This window comes from Oncorhynchus gorbuscha, unplaced genomic scaffold (assembly GCF_021184085.1).
Source record: "Oncorhynchus gorbuscha isolate QuinsamMale2020 ecotype Even-year unplaced genomic scaffold, OgorEven_v1.0 Un_scaffold_6037, whole genome shotgun sequence".
Classification (NCBI taxonomy): Eukaryota; Metazoa; Chordata; class Actinopteri; order Salmoniformes; family Salmonidae; genus Oncorhynchus; species Oncorhynchus gorbuscha.
In genome coordinates, this window is record NW_025749723.1 from 1 (window position 1) to 22,961 (window position 22,961).

Consider the following 22,961-nt stretch of genomic DNA (forward strand, 5'->3'; position numbering starts at 1 on the left):
AAGCATTTCACTGTGAGGTCTACTACACCTGTTTTATTCAGCATTTCACTGTAAGGTCGATATACCTGTTGTATTCAGCATTTCACTGTGAGGTCTACTACACCTGTTGTATTCAGCATTTCACTGTGAGGTCTACTACACCTGTTGTATTCTGCATTTCACTGTAAGGTCTACTACACCTGTTGTATTCAGCATTTCACTGTGAGGTCTACTACACCTGTTGTATTCAGCATTTCACTGTTAGGTCGATATACCGGTTGTATTCAGCGTTTCACTGTAAGGTCTACTACACCTGTTGCATTCAGCATTTCACTGTGAGGTCTACTACACCTGTTGTATTCAGCATTTCACTGTAAGGTCTACTACACCTGTTGTATTCAGCATTTCACTGTAAGGTCTACTACACCTGTTGTATTCAGCATTTCACTGTAAGGTCTACTACACCTGTTGTATTCAGCATTTCACTGTAAGGTCTACTACACCTGTTGTATTCAGCATTTCACTGTAAGGTCTACTACACCTGTTGTATTCAGCATTTCACTGTGAGGTCTACTACACCTGTTGTATTCTGCATTTCACTGTGAGGTCTACTACACCTGTTGTATTCAGCATTTCACTGTGAGGTCTACTACACCTGTTGTATTCAGCATTTCACTGTGAGGTCTACTACACCTGTTGTATTCTGCATTTCACTGTGAGGTCTACTACACCTGTTGTATTCAGCATTTCACTGTGAGGTCTACTACACCTGTTGTATTCAGCATTTCACTGTAAGGTCTACTACACCTGTTGTATTCAGCATTTCACTGTAAGGTCTACTACACCTGTTGTATTCAGCATTTCACTGTGAGGTCTACTACACCTGTTGTATTCAGCATTTCACTGTGAGGTCTACTACACCTGTTGTATTCTGCATTTCACTGTAAGGTCTACTACACCTGTTGTATTCAGCATTTCACTGTGAGGTCTACTACACCTGTTGTATTCAGCATTTCACTGTGAGGTCTACTACACCAGTTGTATTCCAGTATGCATTTCACTGTAAGGTCTACTACACCTGTTGTATTCAGCATTTCACTGTGAGGTCTACTACACCTGTTGTATTCAGCATTTCACTGTGAGGTCTACTACACCTGTGTATTCTGCATTTCACAGTCTACTACACTCCGTTGCATTCTGCATTTCACTGTAAGGTCTACTACACCTGTTGTATTCAGCATTTCACTGTGAGGTCTACTACACCAGTTGTATTCAGCGCCCGTGACAAATAAACGATTTGATCCCTGGTATGACACTCTGGAAATAATTCCACATGTTAGCTTAGTAGAAGCCCCCCGTCCCCCTTTTGAGAATGATCCAATGTGATGCTTTATAGCCATTATTATATTCACAATAAAAGACACATACAAACAGAACCGTTTTCATGCACTTTTTAATAGATCTGTTTTTAAATATTCACAACAAATACATTAAGCTCTTTCATCTTCTTATATAATACAGTTTTTAAATTATTTATTTTTATTTTTACACAACATTTTTTTTTCTCAGAATGTCATTCTATCAAAACGTCTTTCTCAATCCTTTAATTTCTTCATTTTATATATATCTCATTCCATGTTGAGAGTCACCATGACTCCTATTTTCAAAAAACGGCCAGTATCTCCTTTATACAGCTATATACAGAGGACGACGGTCATCTCCCAGGAGGAGGAAGGTGTCGTTCGGGAGGTGGCTTGTGGGATACGGCGGCTTCAGGTGCAGGCACGGACAGATACGGGGTTCCAACCGCCTTACAGTAAAGTAATACAAATTGAAGTAAACCATAACAGGCAACAACGCTTTGATGGAGACAGGAGGAGGAGGACATCTCAACAGGTTGTCAGTAGAGTCTCATAGCTTTGATGGAGAGGAGGAGGACATCTCAACAGGTTGTCAGTAGAGTCTCATAGCTTTGATGGAGAGGAGGAGGACATCTCAACAGGTTGTCAGTAGAGTCTCATAGCTTTGATGGAGAGGAGGAGGACATCTCAACAGGTTGTCAGTAGAGTCTCATAGCTTTGATGGAGAGGAGGAGGACATCTCAACAGGTTGTCAGTAGAGTCTCATAGCTTTGATGGAGAGGAGGAGGAGGACAACAGGTTGTCAGTAGAGTCTCATAGCTTTGATGGAGAGGAGGAGGAGGACATCTCAACAGGTTGTCAGAAGAGTCTCATAGCTTTGATGGAGAGGAGGAGGAGGACAACAGGTTGTCAGTAGAGTCTCATATCTTTGATGGAGAGGAGGAGGAGGACAACAGGTTGTCAGTAGAGTCTCATAGCTTTGATGGAGAGGAGGAGGACATCTCAACAGGTTGTCAGTAGAGTCTCATAGCTTTGATGGAGAGGAGGAGGACATCTCAACAGGTTGTCAATAGAGTCTCATAGCTTTGATGGAGAGGAGGAGGACAACAGGTTGTCAGTAGAGTCTCATAGCTTTGATGGAGAGGAGGAGGACATCTCAACAGGTTGTCAGTAGAGTCTCATAGCTTTGATGGAGAGGAGGAGGACATCTCAACAGGTTGTCAGAGTCTCATAGCTTTGATGGAGAGGAGGAGGACAACTCAACAGGTTGTCAGAGTCTCATAGCTTTGATGGAGAGGAGGAGGACAACTCAACAGGTTGTCAGTAGAGTCTCATAGCTTTGATGGAGAGGAGGAGGACAACTCAACAGGTTGTCATGAGTCTCAAATGGAGCTTTGATGGAGATGGAGGAGGACAATCAACAGGTTGTCAGAGTGGAAGCTTTGATGGAGAGGAGGAGGACAACTCAACAGGTTGTCAGAGTCTCATAGCTTTGATGGAGAGGAGGAGGACAACTCAACAGGTTGTCAGAGTCTCATAGCTTTGATGGAGAGGAGGAGGACAACTCAACAGGTTGTCAGTAGAGTCTCATAGCTTTGATGGAGAGGAGGAGGACAACTCAACAGGTTGTCAGTAGAGTCTCATAGCTTTGATGGAGAGGAGGAGGACAACTCAACAGGTTGTCAGTAGAGTCTCATAGCTTTGATGGAGAGGAGGAGGACAACTCAACAGGTTGTCAGTAGAGTCTCATAGCTTTGATGGAGAGGAGGAGGAGGACAACAGGTTGTCAGTAGAGTCTCATAGCTTTGATAGACCAATGCTTGTGAAGACATCCACAGTCTGCTGCAACAGCATATATATCATAACATAAAGAACATGGCTGTATGCATCCCAAATGGAACCCTATCAAAAGGGACCCTATCACATGGAACCCTATCACATGGAACCCTATCAAATGGAGCCCTATTCCCTACATAGAGCCCTATTCCCTACATAGAGCCCTATTCCCTACATAGAGCCCTATTCCCTACATAGAGCCCTATTCCCTACATAGAGCCCTATTCCCTACATAGAGCCCTATGGGCCCTGGTCAAAAGGGGGCACTATATAAGGAATAAGGTGCCATCTGGGATGCCTGTCGATCTGTAAAATAATAAGAGCACTCGTTAATAACTCGGGGGTCTTCCTGCCGTTAGCTCCCCCCGGGGTCCTATTTATCTGATCCTTTACTTAACTAGGCAAGTCAGTTAAGGACAAATTCATATTTACAATGATGCCCTGGCACCGGGCCAAACCCGGACCACGCTGGGCCAAACCCGGACCACGCTGGGCCAAACCCGGACCACGCTGGGCCAAACCCGGACCACGCTGGGCCAAACCCGGACCACGCTGGGCCAATTGTGCGCCGCCCCTATGGGACTCCTAATCACGGCTGGGTTGTGATACAGCCCGGAATCGAACCAGGGTCTGTAGTGATGCCTCTAGCCTTGGACTGCTGCGCCACTCGGAAAACCCCTATATTTTACAGATTCCTGCTGTTAGTCCCTCGGGGGTCATATCGGCTGTTAGTCCCTCGGGGGTCATATCGGCTGTTAGTCCCTCGGGGGTCATATCGGCTGTTAGTCCCTCGGGGGTCATATCGGCTGTTAGTCCCTCGGGGTCATATCTTGGGTTGGGTCACAGTGAACTGAAGACCCGGTGTAATGGAACGATGTCCTTCAGAAAAATCCATAACATTATGCATCTCATGGCAGAAGTCCACATCTCTATTCTGGTTAAACCTCCAGTATTAGGATTTGCTCCTCCTGGGCCTAATCTATGGGCCAGTTTCCATAGACACAGTTTAAGCAAAGTCCTAAACTGATCATGTCAAATGGTAGATTCTCCAACGAATGTTCTTCTACAGTGGAGAAACCAGCCATGTCCGTCGTAGGAGGTCCGTCAAGTGTTTAATTCTTCACGTGACGACCGGTGTCTGCCCCAAATGGAGCCCCTCTTCCTTCTCCGGGGAACACTACCTGAGCCAACCGAGTGCACCGTAAAGGGCATGGGGAACCGTTTTGGACGTAGCCAATGCCCCATCTTACACAGCTTTTTGGCTTCCCCAGCAGAACATCAACTGTGTTCCCTTTACAGACGGAACATGATGCGTTTGGAAATTGAGTTTAGGGGTGTTTAGTCAACAACTTAATTTATGTTGTGACAGGATTTATTTGTTAATATAAAATAAAAATAAATAAAAAGTGAAGTCTCTATTTTTGCTTCTTCGATACGTCCCTCCCTCACAAAGACACAGGAGAAGTTACAACAACACTAGATGGCTCTCCCGGTCTCAATAACCACAATTCAGAAAATGTCATTAACAAAGGACTCAATAGTTTTACAGGCCTGCCTGTCTACAAAATAACAAAAAGGCAAAACGACATCGACAAAAGATAAGTTAAAAAACAGCTCCTTCAACACCCTGGAATGACCGCTGCATGACTACAGATAGGACAGATAGGACAGAAAGGACAGATTGATTTTATACCTGACACAGGTTCCACTTCAATCCCCACTCAAAAACACAACCTGGGAAATAGGTTTCCCCCTTGGTACAGGTCTAGGATCAGCCCCCCCCCCCAATCAGAACCTTAACCAATGGGGAGGGAAATTAAAAAGTGACCCAAGACCACCGACCCCCCCTCCACCCCCCCAAAAAAAAACATTTAAAATCACACTAGTCTTTCAGGTAGGTGAAAGCAGCCATCTTGTTCACAGGTGCAACGGGTGAATTGAGCTTCTGCTTCCTCTGTCTGTGATAAAAGCAATATTAAAGTCCACGACAAGAAGAGGAAGTCTTATTGGTAGGTTATCACATGCACTGCCCAGATAGCTATTCACCAATCAGAGAATCAGAGATGTTGGGTGGGTGGGTGGGGGGTTTGATTGGATGAGTGGTGGGTGGGGGGGTTTGATTGGTTGATTGGATAGTGTTCTGGGAATGTAACCAAGCTGAGAGGAAGAGACGTGTCTCGTTGAAGGAGAGCAGTCAAACTTGTAACAGCACAACGCAGCTGCTATCCAACATATAGACTAGAGCAGAACCCCTATGCAATCATTCCCTTCTGACCGGGAATATCGGGACGCAGTCCTGGTTCTTCCGTCCTTTAGACCGCACTCTGACCTTCAGCTAGAGGGAGTACCATGACTGTAAGTCGCTTTGGATAAAAGCGTCTGCTAAATGGCATATATTATTATTATATTACCATTGTACGGCGTTCTTGTAAGCTTCCACCCTCCACCCTTCCTCGTACAAACTCACTAGAAAAAAAGTCAGTCCGCCCCCCCCCACCCCCTCCAAAATAAAATGGTCAGAGAGACTCTCCGTCCTCCACCCCCCTCTCCTCCCCCCTCTCTCCGCCCTCCACACCCCTGTAAACTCGGTCCTAGAGGATTGTGATCGGGCTCTCCCTACCCCCTCCTCAAAACACCAAGTCAAAACACCAAGTCTGAAGAGGCACTGGCAGCCATCTTAGATTCACACAGTTTCTTCTCTAACGGACCTGTTGTTGTCCCTTCCAAAAACAACGGTCCTCGGCTGATTTCAAAAGGCTCTTTGTGACGCTAACGTAGCGAGCGGAGTCCTCACTTCTGGTTTTCAGGGGAAACGGAAGTTAGGTTGAACACACTGTGTATCCCTGAAAAAAAAAGTGGATGTTGGCGTTTTTCCGGTCGACTCCATAAAAACTAAATCAAAATGATGTGAGCGAAATGACAAAGGCAAAGATCCCGGAGTCTGGAAAAAATGTGAAAGCATCTTTCATTGGAAAATGGATCTGTGAGAGGGGAGAGCGCTGAGGGGACAGTCTCAGAGTCGCTGTCCTTTCAGTGAAGCTTGAGTCGAGACAGATCTGTGAGAGAGAGAGCTGAGGGGACAGTCTCAGAGTCGCTGTCCTTTCAGTGAAGCTCAGCCGAGACAGATCTGTGAGAGAGAGCGCTGAGGGGACAGTCTCAGAGTCGCTGTCCTTTCAGTGAAGCTTCAGCCGAGACAGATCTGTGAGAGAGAGCGCTGAGGGGGACAGTCTCAGAGTCGCTGTCCTTTCAGTGAAGCTTGAGTCGAGACAGATCTGGGAGAGAGAGCGCTGAGGGGACAGTCTCAGAGTCGCTGTCCTTTCAGTGAAGCTTGAGTCGAGCGTATTCGTGTGTGACCTATCACCGGGTAGGAATGCTTTGTAGTGACAGTAAAAACATCAACAATCTCATCAACCAAAACAAGAAGAACTAAAAGCTCAGAACAGCCCCCCCACATATCCTTAAAATCACAAAACAAACACGAACTGGGGATTTCATTTCTTCAAATAAATAATTTTTTCAAGTCCTCTTCCCACAGGGTCGACTCCACCCCTGGGAAATCCAGCTATCAGCGATTGGCTCAGACCTGGCCCCTTCATCTCAGGTAACCAATGAGCAGCCAGAAAGAAGTGTGATTTCTGTGCCTGTAGCTCCGCCCTCTTCGTCATGGAGGGGAGTGAGAAGGCGTGTGCTTCCCAAAAGCATCGACCTCTAACCTCTCTTGACCCCTAACCCCAATCCTGTCCTTGTGCTCTCAACAGTTATATTCCTCCTGCATCAGTCCTACAATCAAGAAGTGCTGTTCTCTCCTTTTACAGTTTTCCCTTCATCCTCTGGTCTGGTTGGGTGTCTGGTTGGCTGTCTGGTCTGGTTTCTTCAGTGCGTCTGGTCGGGTGTCTGGTTGGGTGTCTGGTTGGGTGTCTGGTTGTGTGTCTGGTTTGGTTTCTTCAGTGTGTCTGGTTGGGTGTCTGGTTTGGTTTCTTCAGTGTGTCTGGTTGTGTGTCTGGTTTGGTTTCTTCAGTGTGTCTGGTTGTGTGTCTGGTTGGGTGTCTGGTCTGGTTTCTTCAGTGTGTCTGGTTGTGTGTCTGGTTTGGTTTCTTCAGTGTGTCTGGTTGTGTGTCTGGTTGGGTGTCTGGTCTGGTTTCTTCAGTGTGTCTGGTTGTGTGTCTGGTCTGGTTTCTTCAGTGTGTCTGGTTGGGTGTCTGGTTTGGTTTCTTCAGTGTGTCTGGTCGGGTGTCTGGTCGGGTGTCTGGTCGGGTGTCTGGTTGTGTGTCTGGTTGTGTGTCTGGTTGTGTGTCTGGTTGTGTGTCTGGTCGGGTGTCTGGTCGGGTGTCTGGTTGGGTGTCTGGTTGTGTGTCTGGTTGTGTGTCTGGTTGTGTGTCTGGTCGGGTGTCTGGTCGGGTGTCTGGTCGGGTGTCTGGTTGTGTGTCTGGTTGTGTGTCTGGTCGGGTGTCTGGTCGGGTGTCTGGTCGGGTGTCTGGTCGTGTGTCTGGTTGTGTGTCTGGTCGTGTGTCTGGTCGTGTGTCTGGTCGGGTGTCTGGTCGGGTGTCTGGTCGGGTGTCTGGTCGTGTGTCTGGTCGGGTGTCTGGTCGGGTGTCTGGTCGGGTGTCTGGTCGGGTGTCTGGTTGGGTGTCTGGTTGTCATTCAACTTTTATTTTCCTTGTTTCTAAAATCAGATTTGACAGTTTTCCAGCCAGAGTGGAAGAGAGAGAGGAGAGAGAGATGTGGTGATGGAAGAGAGAGAGAGGAGAGAGAGACCCAGCGGAGATCTCATCTGTAGAGCTCCTGAGACGTACAGAGCGGAGCGAGGAAGAGGATGTCTGTCAGCTTTAGAGTGTGGAAAGTAGAAAGAACAGCACATTCTTTTTTTTTGAGACTAGGATGTTGGTTTGTGGTTAAAATGGATGAAGTAATCCACCGCAGGAACACAAGACTTGTTGAAGAGGGACGAGGGATGGACTGGCTGAACTGGTGGAATCTGGATCAGCAGTACAGAGTATTTAAATGCTGAAAACTCCCTGGAATGAAGAGAAGAGAGAGAACATCAGGTTGGAAGAGAGAGAGAGAGAGACAGCAGTACAGAGGAAGAGAGAGAGAGAGGAGAGAGACAGCAGTACAGAGTGGAAGAGAGAGAGAGAGACAGCAGTACAGAGTGGAAGAGAGAGAGAGAGGAGAGAGACAGCAGTACAGAGTGGAAGAGAGAGAGAGAGGAGAGAGAGACAGCAGTTCAGAGTGGAAGAGAGAGAGAGAGGAGAGAGACAGCAGTACAGAGTGGAAGAGAGAGAGAGAGGAGAGAGAGACAGCAGTACAGAGGAAGAGAGGGAGAGAGAGGAGAGAGAGACAGCAGTGGAAGAGACAGAGAGAGAGACAGTAGCAGAGGGAAGAGAGAGAGAGAGAGAGAGAGACAGCAGTACAGAGTGGAAGAGAGAGAGAGAGGAGAGAGAGACAGCAGTACAGAGTGGAAGAGAGAGAGAGAGGAGAGAGAGACAGCAGTACAGAGTGGAAGAGAGAGAGAGGAGAGAGACAGCAGTACAGAGTGGAAGAGAGAGAGAGAGAGGAGAGAGAGACAGCAGTTCTGTTCTGATGTGCTAAATGAGTCTCATTGTGTCTATGTTCCAATCCTATCTATTATTTCAACAGGCCAAATCATTGATCACAGATCAGGTTACGTGAGCACATTTAAAATGTCAGTAACACTCTGACCATGGAGAAACTACAGGACCCCCAGCGCGTGTGTGGCCCTCACTGTGATCCCCCCTGTATCGGGGTTTTGGGGAGGAGCAGGCGTACAGGCTGAAGTCTCCGTCTGGAACCCGGCTCGGTTCAGTGAGGGTTCCGACGCGGGGAGCGGTGGATCTTGGGTAAAGAACGCGCCAGCAGCTCAATGGACGCCAGGATCTGACAGAGAGGTCAGGAGGAGAAAACACAGGAGGTTATTAGGTCATCCCTAGCCAATCCCCTCTCTCGTATCGCTCGTCTCAAATAGGGAAGAAAGCTGACAGCCAAGTCAGAGAATCTTAGATTGAGGCGGTCAGCAGATCCTCAGCTGGGGCTTTCCAGCAGCCTTAAAACACAGTGAGACGCTAGTGTGAATGTATTTCTAGTACTCGGAGGCCACCTGGTGGTGGAAATAACACATTCTCCTTCATACATACAAGTTAAACAACAACCAAGGAGTGCTGGCTCGGTCCCCACACAGGTTACCAGCCTAACCACATGAGCAGGAAGGAGGTTTCTGGTGAGGTGAATATCTGGTGGGGTGGATAGTCTTGGTCATTTTAAAACATTCAGCTCAACCCTGGCATGTACAGTGAAGTGTTCTCATAGTTACCTGAGAGGGAATAGGGGGCCCGCTCCTCCATAGTTACCTGAGGAATAGGGGTCCCGTATCCATAGTTACCTGAGAGGGAATAGGGGTCCCGTCCCTCCGTCAGTTACCTGAGGGAATAGGGGTCCCATCTCCATAGTTACCTGAGGGAATAGGGTCCCGTCTCCGTCGTTAATTGAGGGAATAGGGGGTCCCATCTCCATAGTTACCTGAGGGAATAAGCCTCCATAGTTACCTGAGGGAATAGGGGTCCCGCCTCCATCGTTACCTGAGGGAATTAGGGGTCCCGTCTCCATAGTTACCTGAGGGAATAGGGTCCCGTCTCCATAGTTACCTGGGGGAATAGGGTCCCGTCTCCATCGTTACCTGAGGGAATTAGGGTCCCGTCTCCATAGTTACCTGAGGGAATAGGGGTCCCATCTCCATAGTTACCTGAGAGGGAATTAGGTCCCGTCTCCATAGTTACCTGAGAGGGAATAGGGGTCCTGCCTCCATAGTTATCTGAGAGGAATTAGGGGTCCTGCCTCCATAGTTACCTGAGAGGGAATAGGGTCCCGCCCCTCCATAGTTACCTGAGGGAATTTTAGGGTCCCGCCTCCATAGTTACCTGAGGGAATAGGGGTCCCGCCTCCATAGTTACCTGAGAGGGAATTAGGGTCCTGTCTCCATAGTTACCTGAGAGGGAATAGGGTCCCGCTCTCCATAGTTACCTGAGGGAATAGGGGTCCTGTCTCCACGTTACCTGAGGGAATTAGGGTCCTGCCTCCATAGTTACCTGAGGGAATAGGGGTCCCGTCTCCATAGTTACCTGAGAGGGAATTAGGGGTCCCGCCTCCATAGTTACCTGAGGGAATTAGGGTCCCGCTCTCCATAGTTATCCTGGAGGGGAATTAGGGGTCCCGCCTCCATAGTTACCTGAGGGAATAGGGTCCCGTCTCCATCGTTACCTGGAGAGGGAATTAGGGTCCCGCCTCCATAGTTACCTGAGAGGGAATAGGGGTCCTGCTCCATAGTTACCTGAGAGGGAATTAGGGGTCCCTGCCTCCATAGTTACCTGAGAGGGAATAGGGGTCCCGCCTCCATAGTTACCTGAGAGGGAATAGGGGTCCCGTCCTCCATAGTTACCTGAGAGGGAATTAGGGGTCCCATCTCCATAGTTACCTGAGGGAATAGGGGTCCCGTCCCCTCCATCGTTACCTGAGGGAATAGGGGTTCCGTCCTCCATAGTTACCTGAGGGAATAGGGGGTCCCTGTCCTCCATAGTTACCTGAGGGAATAGGGGTCCCGTCCCCTCCATAGTTACCTGAGGGAATAGGGGTCACGTCCTCCATAGTTACCTGAGGGAATAGGGGGTCCCTCTCATAGTTACCTGAGGGAATAGGGGTCCCGTCTTCCATAGTTACCTGAGGGAATAGGGGTCCCGTCTCCATAGTTACCTGAGGGAATAGGGGTCCCGTCCTCCATCGTTACCTGAGGGAATAGGGGTCCCGTTCCATAGTTACCTGAGGGAATAGGGGTCCCGCCTCCATAGTTACCTGAGGGAATAGGAGTCCCGCCCTCCATCGTTACCCGAGGGAATAGGGGTCCCGTCTCCATAGTTACCTGAGGGAATAGGGTCGTTCCTCTCTTCTTCTTCATACAGTCAGCCATCAGCCTCCTCATGGCTTTAGGACAGTTGGAGCGCACCTTACTGAGGTCAGGAGACAGGTATCCCCGACCCACCATGAAGATTATCTAGAGGGGAGAGGTAGAGGGTCAGAGGTCAGGAGACAGGTATCCCGACCCACCATGAAGATTATCTAGAGGAGAGAGGTAGAGGGTCAGAGGTCAGGAGACAGGTATCCCCGACCCACCATGAAGATTATCTAGAGGAGAGAGGTAGAGGGTCAGAGGTCAGAGGTCAGGAGACAGGTATCCCCGACCCACCATGAAGATTATCTAGAGGAGAGAGGTAGAGGGTCAGAGGTCAGGAGACAGGTATCCCCGACCCACCATGAAGATTATCTAGAGGAGAGAGGTAGAGGGTTAGAGGTTAGGAGACAGGTATCCCCGACCCACCATGAAGATTATCTAGAGGGGAGAGGTAGAGGGTCAGAGGTCAGGAGACAGGTATCCCCGACCCACCATGAAGATTATCTAGAGGAGAGAGGTAGAGGGTCAGAGGTCAGGAGACAGGTATCCCCGACCCACCATGAAGATTATCTAGAGGAGAGAGGTGGAGGGTCAGAGGTCAGTAGACAGGTATCCCTGACCCACCATGAAGATTATCTAGAGGAGAGAGGTGGAGGGTTAGAGGTCAGAGGTCAGAGACAGGTATCCCGACCCACCATGAAGATTATCTAGAGGAGAGAGGTAGAGGTCAGAGGTCAGGGAGACAGGTATCCCCAACCCACCATGAAGATTATCTAGAGGAGAGAGGTAGAGGGTCAGAGGTCAGGAGACAGGTATCCCGACCCACCATGAAGATTATCTAGAGGAGAGAGGTAGAGGGTCAGGAGGTCAGAGACAGTAGTATCCCCTGACCCACCATGAAGATTATCTAGAGGAGAGAGGTGGAGGGTCAGAGGTCAGGAGACAGGTATCCCCACCCACCATGAAGATTATCTAGAGGGAGAGGTGGGAGGGTTAGAGGTCAGAGGTCAGGAGACAGGTATCCCTGACCCACCATGAAGATTATCTAGAGGAGAGAGGTAGAGGGTCAGAGGTCAGGAGACAGGTATCCCGACCCACCATGAAGATTATCTAGACGGGAGAGGTAGAGGGTCAGAGGTCAGAGACAGGCATCCCGACCCACCATGAAGATTATCTAGAGGAGAGAGGTGGAGGGTTAGAGGTCAGGAGACAGGTATCCCTGACCCACCATGAAGATTATCTAGAGGAGAGAGGTAGAGGTCAGAGGTCGAGACAGGTATCCCGACCCACCATGAAGATTATCTAGACGGGAGAGGTAGAGGGTCAGAGGTCAGGAGACAGGGTATCCCCGACCCACCATGAAGATTATCTAGAGGAGAGAGGTGGAGGGTTAGAGGTCAGAGACAGGTATCCTCGACCCACCATGAAGATTATCTAGACGGGAGAGGTAGAGGGTCAGAGGTCAGGAGACAGGTATCCCCGACCCACCATGAAGATTATCTAGAGGAGAGAGGTGGAGGGTTAGAGGTCAGGAGACAGGTATCCCCGACCCACCATGAAGATTATCTAGAGGAGAGAGGTAGAGGCAGAGGTCAGGAGACAGGTATCCCACCCACCATGAAGATTATCTAGAGGGAGAGAGGTAGAGGGTCAGAGGTCAGGGAGACAGGTATCCCTGAACCACCATGAAGATTATCTAGAGGAGAGAGGTAGAGGTCAGAGGTCAGGAGACAGGTATCCCCGACCCACCATGAAGATTATCTAGAGGAAAGAGCTAGAGGGTTACAGGTCAGAGGTCAGGAGACAGGTATCCCCGACCCACCATGAAGATTATCTAGAGGAGAGAGGTAGAGGGTTAGAGGTCAGAGGTCAGGAGACAGGTATCCCCGACCCACCATGAAGATTATCTAGAGGAGAGAGGTAGAGGGTCAGAGGTCAGGAGACAGGTATCCCCGACCCACCATGAAGATTATCTAGAGGGGAGAGGTGGAGGGTTAGAGGTCAGGAGACAGGTATCCCCGACCGACCATGAAGATTATCTAGAGGGGAGAGGTAGAGGGTCAGAGGTCAGGAGACAGGTATCCCGACCCACCATGAAGATTATCTAGAGGAGAGAGGTAGAGGGTCAGAGGTCAGGAGACATCCCCGACCCACCATGAAGATTATCTAGAGAGAGAGAGGTAGAGGGTCAGAGGTCAGGAGACAGGTATCCCCGACCCACCATGAAGATTATCTAGAGGAGAGAGGTAGAGGGTCAGAGGTCAGGAGACAGGTATCCCGACCCACCATGAAGATTATCTAGAGGAGAGAGGTAGAGGGTCAGAGGTCAGGAGACAGGTATCCCGACCCACCATGAAGATTATCTAGAGGGGAGAGGTAGAGGGTCAGAGGTCAGGAGACAGGTATCCCGACCCACCATGAAGATTATCTAGAGAGAGAGGTAGAGGGTCAGAGGTCAGGAGACAGGTATCCCGACCCACCATGAAGATTATCTAGAGGAGAGAGGTAGAGGGTCAGAGGTCAGGAGACAGGTATCCCCGACCCACCATGAAGATTATCTAGAGAGAGAGGTGGAGGGTTAGAGGTCAGAGGTCAGGAGACAGGTATCCCCGACCCACCATGAAGATTATCTAGAGGGGAGAGGTAGAGGGTCAGAGGTCAGGAGACAGGTATCCCCGACCCACCATGAAGATTATCTAGAGGAGAGAGGTGGAGGGTCAGAGGTCAGGAGACAGGTATCCCCGACCCACCATGAAGATTATCTAGAGGGGAGAGGTAGAGGGTTACAGGTCAGAGGTCAGGAGATAGGTATTCCTGACCCACCATGCAGATTATCTAGAGGAGAGGTGGAGGGTTAGAGGTCAGCGGTCAGGAGATAGGTATTCCTGACCCACCATGCAGATTATCTAGAGGAGAGAGGTAGAGGTTAGAGGTCAGGAGACAGGTAGCCCCGACCCACCATGAAGATTATCTAGAGGGGAGAGGTGGAGGATTAGAGGTCAGAGGTCAGGAGACAGGTATCCCCGACCCACCATGAAGATTATCTAGAGGAGAGAGGTAGAGGTTAGAGGTCAGGAGACAGGTAGCCCCGACCCACCATGCAGATTATCTAGAGGAGAGAGGTAGAGGTCAGGAGACAGGTACCCCTGACCCACCATGCAGATTATCTAGAGGAGAGAGGTAGAGGTCAGAGGTCAGGAGAGAGGTAGAGGTCAGAGGTCAGGAGACAGGTATCCACGACTCACCATGAAGATTACCTAGAGGAGAGAGGTGGAGGGTTAGGAGGTCAGGAGGTCAGGAGCCCCACCCACCATGAAGATTATCTAGAGGGGAGAGGTGGAGGGTTAGAGGTCAGAGCTCAGGAGACAGGTAGCCCCGACCCACCATGCAGATTATCTAGAGGAGAGAGGTAGAGGTCAGGAGACAGGTACCCCCGACCCACCATGCAGATTATCTAGAGGAGAGAGGTAGAGGTCAGAGGTCAGGAGAGAGGTAGAGGTCAGAGGTCAGGAGACAGGTATCCACGACTCACCATGAAGATTACCTAGAGGAGAGGTGGAGGTTAGAGGTCAGAGGTCAGGAGCCCGACCCACCATGAAGATTATCTAGAGGGGAGAGGTGGAGGGTTAGAGGTCAGAGCTCAGGAGACAGGTAGCCCCGACCCACCATGCAGATTATCTAGAGGGGAGAGGTGGAGGGTTAGAGGTCAGGAAACAGGTATACCCGACCCACCATGAAGATTATCTAGAGGAGAGAGGTACAGGGTCAGAGGTCAGGGGTAGGAGACCGTGCTCAGGTAGGACAGGACCCCAGACATCAACTCGTAGAGAACATTATAAATGTATGTAAAACAGGAGAGATATTTACCTGGTCTCTGTTATTGATGTTGGAGTAGGGCAAGGCCCCAGACATCAACTCGTAGAGAACATTATAAATGTATGTAAAACAGGAGAGATATTTACCTGGTCTCTGTTATTGATGTTGGAGTAGGGCAAGGCCCCAGACATCAACTCGTAGAGAACTATCCCGAAGGCGTAGACGTCGGACTGGAAGCTGTACGGGTTCTTATCCTGCAGACGGATGACCTCTGGGGCCTACAGGCAGACGGGAGGGACAGCAGAGTCACACAGTTTACCAAGATATACAGCCACATTGGGCAGGGTCGGGCTCAATTACAGTCAAGTCAAGAAGTACACTGTCAATTACAATTCTCTTCAAATGGAGGAATTATAATTTTTGGGTTTACTTCCTGAATTGATTGGAATTGACCTTTCACCCTGTACACTGGGTCTCAAAAGTATCGTCCCTTGCGCCTTCCGTCCTCGCCTCCTCCTCAAACCGCACTGGAGGAGAAGATTTGAGGTACCCCCCAGACCCTCTCCACCAATGAGCTTTGAGATGGAGGCCAGAAGAGAGGAGGGTAAGGAATTGAGGAAAGACTAATTGCGTCCCGAGCTCATGTCACATTTAGACTGATGCATTTATTGACCGTGTTTCCTAAAAACCAACCAAGATATCTGATCCTTTCAGAGCAGCTCTGACAACGTAGATTACATTCTGATAACGTAGATTACATTCTGATAACGTAGATTACATTCTGATAACGTAGATTACATTCTGATAACGTAGATTACATTCTGACAATGTAGATTACATTCTGACAATGTAGATTACATTCTGATAACGTAGATTACATTCTGATAACGTAGATTACATTCTGATAACATAGATTACATTCTGACAACGTAGATTACATTCTGACAATGTAGATTACACATTCTGATAATGTAGATTACATTCTGACAATGTAGATTACACATTCTGATAACGTAGATTACATTCTGATAACGTAGATTACATTCTGATAACGTAGATTACATTCTGATAACGTAGATTACATTCTGATAACGTAGATTACATTCTGACAATGTAGATTACATTCTGACAACGTAGATTACATTCTGATAACGTAGATTACATTCTGATAACATAGATTACATTCTGACAACGTAGATTACATTCTGACAATGTAGATTACACATTCTGACAATGTAGATTACACATTCTGACAATATAGATTACACATTCTGACAATGTAGATTACATTCTGATAATGTAGATTACACATTCTGATAATGTAGATTACACATTCTGACAATGTAGATTACATTCTGATAATGTAGATTACACATTCTGATAACGTAGATTACATTCTGACAATGTAGATTACATTCTGACAATGTAGATTACATTCTGATAACGTAGATTACATTCTGATAACGTAGATTACATTCTGATAACATAGATTACATTCTGACAACGTAGATTACATTCTGACAATGTAGATTACACATTCTGATAATGTAGATTACACATTCTGACAATGTAGATTACATTCTGATAGATTACATTCTGATAACGTAGATTACATTCTGATAACGTAGATTACATTCTGATAACGTAGATTACATTCTGATAACGTAGATTACATTCTGACAATGTAGATTACATTCTGACAACGTAGATTACATTCTGATAACGTAGATTACATTCTGATAACGTAGATTACATTCTGATAACGTAGATTACATTCTGATAACATAGATTACATTCTGACAACGTAGATTACATTCTGACAATGTAGATTACACATTCTGACAATGTAGATTACACATTCTGACAATATAGATTACACATTCTGACAATGTAGATTACATTCTGATAATGTAGATTACACATTCTGATAATGTAGATTACACATTCTGACAATGTAGATTACATTCTGATAATGTAGATTACACATTCTGATAACGTAGATTACATTCTGATAACGTAGATTACATTCTGATAACATAGATTACATTCTGACAACGTAGATTACATTCTGACAATGTAGATTACACATTCTGACAATGTAGATTACACATTCTGACAATGTAGATTACACATTCTGACAATGTAGATTACATTCTGATAATGTAGATTACACATTCTGATAATGTAGATTACACATTCTGACAATGTAGATTACATTCTGATAATGTAGATTACATTCTGATAATGTAGATTACACATTCTGATAATGTAGATTACACAGCAACGAGATTAATGTGGTTGGAGCGTTGGGCCAGTTACCGGAAGGTTGCTGGATCGAATCCCCGAGCTGACAAGGTAAAGAAATCTGACGTTCTGCCGCTGAGCAAGGCAGTTAACCCACTGTTCCCCAGACCCTGAGCAAGGCAGTTAACCCACTGTTCCCCAGGCCCTGAGCAAGGCAGTTAACCCACTGTTCCCCAGGCCCTGAGCAAGGCAGTTAACCCACTGTTCCCCAGGCCCTGAGCAAGGCAGTTAACCCACTGTTCCCCAGGCCCTGAGCAAGGCAGTTAACCCACTGTTCCCCAGGCCCTGAGCAAGGCAGTTAACCCACTGTTCCTGACAAGGCAGTTAACCCACTGTTCCTGGACAAGGCAGTTAACCCACTGTTCCCCTGAACAAGGGAGTTAACCCACTGTTCCCCTGAACAAGGGAGTTAACCCACTGTTCCCCTGAACAAGGCAGTTAACCCACTGTTCCCCTGAACAAGGCAGTTAACCCACTGTTCCCCAGGCGCTGAAGACGTGGATGTTGACTAAGGCAGCCCCCCCACACCTCTCTGATTCAGAGGGTTAAATGAGGAAGAAACACTTCAGTTAGACAGCTGACTAGGTATCCCCTCTTCAGATTACATTCTAATAATGTAGATTACATTCTAATAATGTAGATTGGATTCTAATAATGTAGATTAAATTCTAATAATGTAGATTGAATTCTAATAATGTAGAATAATGTAGATTGAATTCTAATAATGTAGATTACATTCTAATAATGTAGAATAATGTAGATTGAATTCTAATAATGTAGATTAAATTCTAATAAATGTAGATTTCTGAATTTAATAATGTAGATTGAATTTAATAATGTAGATTGAATTCTAATAATGTAGATTGAATTCTAATAATGTAGATTGAATTCTAATAATGTAGATTACATTCTAATAATATAGATTGAATTCTAATAATGTAGATTGATTCTAATAATGTAGAATAATGTAGATTGAATTTCTCTTTGCTGGTTGGTTAGTCTATTCAGGTTCTCCTCTTTAATCCCTGCAGTATCACTCACCATCCACAGGATGGAGCCAGAGAGCTGTTCAAACTGGTGGGAGCGCCTCCAACGGGACTTCACTGTGGCAAGGCCGAAGTCTCCTATCTTCACGGTCAGGTCCTCGTAGGAAGATGTCTGGGAGGAGGGGTTAAGGAACCTGAAAGCTAAGGGACTGCTGGGGTAGCTCCGTCTGGGGAGAGGGGAGCTCCGTCTGGGAGGGGAGAAGGAGCTCCGTCTGGGGAGAGGGGGAGCTCCGCCTGGGGAGGAGAAGGAGCCCGCCTGGGGAGGAGAAGGGAGTTCTGCCTGGGAGGAGAAGGGGAGCTCCGTCTGGGGAGTAGAAGGGGAGCTCCGTCTGGGGAGAGGGGGAGCTCCGTCTGGGGAGAGGGGGAGCTGGCTCGGGGGAGAGGGGAGCTCCGTCTGGGGAGAGGGGGAGCTCCGCCTGGGGAGAGGGGGAACTCTGCCTGGGGAGAGGGGAACTCGGTCTGGGGAGAGGGGGAAATCAGTCTGGGGAGAGGGGGAACCCGTCTGGGGAGAGGGGAACTCGTCTGGGGGAGAGGGGAGCTCCGTCTGGGAGAGGGGGAACCCGTATGGGGAGGAGAAGGGGAACCCGTCTCAGAGAAGGAGCTCCGTCAGAGAGGGGAACTCCGTCTGGGGAGAGGGGAACTCAGTCTGGGGAGAGGGGAACTCAGTCTGGGGAGAGGAGCCTGGGTCTGGGGAGAGGGGAGCTCCGTCTGGGGAGAGGGGGAGCTCCGTCTGGGGAGAGGGGGAGCTCCGTCTGGGGAGAGGGGGAACTCCGTCTGCACCAACACTCGTCTCCGTCTCACCTAGTCCACCTGAAGATGGAGGCTCTAACTGTATATCCCTCTGAATAACAGCGTCCTGCTAAATGACTACCTTGTAAAAAACAGATCTGAACACAAAGACGATGTCCTATCGATGACATGTTGATTAGGCGACACAGCGGAGAGGGGTGATTATGACTGCCTTCCTTATAGAATGGGTCAAAGGTCAGACAGACTGTGAAAGGTGCTTGTTGGAAAAAAGGTGAAAGGTCAGAGAGGATACTGTTGCTCTTCAGGTCTCTGTGGATGATGGATTTGGCGTGCAGGTAACTAGGGAGGAAAACCACAACAGCACAGGTTAGTTAGTAATCAATAAACACTAGACATATTTACAGTCTCCTGACCTCCACTGTACCAGTCTGTGAGTGTTAAGACTCTCCTAACCTCCACTGTACCAGTCTGTGAGTGTTAGGGGACGAGGAGAGTCAGCGTAGGGGACCAGGAGAATCAGCGTAGGGGACGAGGAGAGTCAGTGTAGGGGAAGAGAAGAGTTAGCGTAGGGGACGAGGAGAGTCAGCGTAGGGGACGAGGAGAGTCAGTGTAGGGGACGAGGAGAGTCAGCGTAGGGGACGAGGGTGTGAACCAGGAGAGTAAGCGTAGGGGACGAGGAGAGTCAGGGTAGGGGACGAGGAGAGTCAGCGTAGGGGACCAGGAGAGTCAGCGTAGGGGACGAGGAGAGTCAGCGTAGGGGACCAGGAGAGTCAGCGTAGGGGACGAGGAGAGTCAGGGTAGGGGACGAGGAGAGTCGGCGTAGGGGACGAGGAGAGTCGGCGTAGGGGACCAGGAGAGTCAGCGTAGGGGACGAGGAGAGTCAGGGTAGGGGACGAGGAGAGTCAGCGTAGGGGACGAGGAGAGTCGGCGTAGGGGACCAGGAGAGTCAGCGTAGGGGACGAGGAGAGTCAGCGTAGGGGACGAGGAGAGTCAGCGTAGGGGACGAGGAGAGTCAGCGTAGGGGACGAGGAGAGTCAGCGTAGGGGACGAGGAGAGTCAGCGTAGGGGACGCGGAGAGTCAGCGTAGGGGACGCGGAGAGTCAGCGTAGGGGACGAGGAGAGTCAGCGTAGGGGACGAGGAGAGTCAGCGTAGGGGACGAGGAGAATCAGCGTAGGGGACGAGGAGAATCAGCGTAGGGGACGAGGAGAGTCAGCGTAGGGGACGAGGAGAGTCAGCGTAGGGACGAGGAGAGTCAGCGTAGGGGACGAGGAGAGTCATCGTAGGGGACGAGGGGAGTCAGCGTAGGGGACCAGGAGAGTCAGTGTAGGGGACCAGGAGAGTCAGCGTGAGGGGACCAGGAGAGTCCAGCGTGGGGACGAGGCGTGAACCAGGAGAGTCAGCGTGGGGACGAGGGCGTGAACCAGGAGAGTCAGCATAGGGGACCAGGAGAGTCAGCGTAGGGGACGAGGAGAGTCAGCGTAGGGGACGAGGAGAGTCAGCGTAGGGGACGAGGAGAGTCATCGTAGGGGACGAGGAGAGTCATCGTAGGGGACGAGGAGAGTCATCGTAGGGGACCAGGAGAGTCAGCGTAGGGGACGAGGAGAGTCAGCGTAGGGGACGAGGAGAGTCATCGTAGGGAACGAGGAGAGTCATCGTAGGGGACGAGGGGAGTCAGCGTAGGGGACGAGGAGAGTCATCGTAGGGGACCAGGAGAGTCAGCGTAGGGGACGAGGAGAGTCAGCGTAGGGGACGAGGGGAGTCAGCGTAGGGGACGAGGGAGTCAGCGTAGGGGACGAGGGGAGTCAGCGTAGGGGACGAGGGCGTGAACCAGGAGAGTCAGCGTAGGGGACGAGGGCGTGAACCAGGAGAGTCAGCGTAGGGGACGAGGGCGTGAACCAGGAGAGTCAGCGTAGGGGACGAGGGCGTCAACCAGGAGAGTCAGCGTAGGGGACGAGGGCGTCAACCAGGAGAGTCAGCGTAGGGAACGAGAGTGTGAACCAGGAGAGTCAGCGTAGGGGACGAGGAGAGTCAGCGTAGGGGACGAGGAGAGTCAGCGTAGGGGACGAGGAGAGTCAGCGTAGGGGACGAGGAGAGTCAGCGTAGGGGACGAGGAGAGTCAGCGTAGGGGAAGAGGAGAGTCAGCGTAGGGGACCAGGAGAGTCAGCGTAGGGGACCAGGAGAGTCAGCGTAGGGGACCAGGAGAGTCAGCGTAGGGGACCAGGAGAGTCAGCGTAGGGGACCAGGAGAGTCAGCGTAGGGGACCAGGAGAGTCAGCGTAGGGGACGAGGGCGTGAACCAGGGGATGCATCCCAAGTAGCAGCCTATTCCCTATGTCTGGGACTAGCTCTGGGAACAGGGTGCTAGTCGGGGTACATCCAGTGTGTCGTGGACTAACTCACTCCATGCCCTGCGCGGTCTGCCGGGCGATATCTATGAGCTTGATCATCTCAAACTTGGTCTCTATGATGTGTAGATGGTGGTAGAGGGAGGAGCCCTCACACCACTGGGTCACGATGGCCAGCTGAGGCTTGGTGGTGTAACCCATGAACAGCAGGATGTTGACGTGACGAGTCTTCCTGTTAGGAAGCAGGGAGAGGAAACCACTGAGGAGGAGCTTTTAGTTATCCATCCAGCATGCTATTTCATGACAAAACAGAAGCCCTGCTATTTCATGACAAAACAGAAGCCCTGCTATTTCATGACAAAACAGAAGCCCTGCTATTTCATGACAAAAGCCCTGTTGTTTCATGACAAAACACAGAAGCCCTGCTATTTCATGACAAAACACAGAAGCCCTGCTATTTCATGACAAAACACAGAAGCCCTGCTATTTCATGACAAAACACAGAAGCCCTGCTATTTCATGACAAAACTGAAGCCATGTTATTTCATGACAAAACAGAGAAGCCCTGCTATTTCATGACAAAACAGAAGCCCTGCTATTTCATGACAAAAACAGAAGCCCTGCTATTTCGTGACAAAACAGAGAAGCCCTGCTATTTCATGACAAAACAGAAGCCCTGCTATTTCATGACAAAACAGAAGCCCTGCTATTTCATGACAAAACAGAAGCCCTGCTATTTCATGACAAAAACAGAAGCCCTGCTATTTCATGACAAAAACAGAAGCCCTGTTTACACTATACTTGTCGGTTATACTGTATATCCCAACACACCTAAGACCTGGAAGGTAGCAGTTAATCACCTCAACGTCAACGCAGTAAAACTACTATTTCCACCACTGTGTACATGCCAAGCTTTTCATTACCATGACTTTACCGTTAAAAACCCGTGTCTTACCGGAGGACTCCCACCTCGTTCTTAAAGGCCTGTAGCTGCTGTGGTGTGGGAGCTGTCACGTTCAACATCTTCACCGCCACGTCGCCGTGCCACTTGCCCTTGAAGACGGTCCCAAAGGATCCAGAGCCTATCCTCTGACCCAGGGTGATCTGACCTTCTGAGATCTCCCAGTCGTCACTAGAGTCCCGTCTGCCCAGGGTTTTCTACATGGGGGGAGGGGGGGCACACACAGATGGTTTTACTTCCTGCTTTACAACAGAGCCTATCCTCTGACCCAGGGTGATCTGACCTTCTGAGATCTCCCAGTCGTCACTAGAGTCCCGTCTGCCCAGGGTTTTCTACATGGGGGGGGGGGGCACACACAGATGGTTTTACTTCCTGCTTTACAACAGAGCCTATCCTCTGACCCAGGGTGATCTGACCTTCTGAGATCTCCCAGTCGTCACTAGAGTCCCGTCTGCCCAGGGTTTTCTACATGGGGGGGGGCACACACAGATGGTTTTACTTCCCTGCTTTACAACAGAGCCTATCCTCTGACCCAGGGTGATCTGACCTTCTGAGATCTCCCAGTCGTCACTAGAGTCCCGTCTGCCCAGGGTTTTCTACATGGGG

General features: G+C 49.2%; 1 protein-coding gene across 1 annotated transcript; it reads right to left on the minus strand.

The window, feature by feature from the left end:
- Positions 1-8,996: 8,996 nt before the first annotated feature.
- LOC124029301 (serine/threonine-protein kinase B-raf-like) lies at positions 8,997-22,820 on the minus strand (the record flags this gene model as incomplete). Its single annotated transcript, XM_046341066.1, is given in 9 exon segments — positions 8,997-9,071; positions 11,125-11,235; positions 15,096-15,227; positions 18,295-18,400; positions 18,402-18,411; positions 19,342-19,388; positions 21,450-21,626; positions 22,350-22,552; positions 22,725-22,820. Coding segments are annotated over 9 exon segments (957 nt in total), but the record flags the coding sequence as incomplete, so codon positions are not given.
- Between the last annotated feature and the right edge of the window lie 141 nt (positions 22,821-22,961).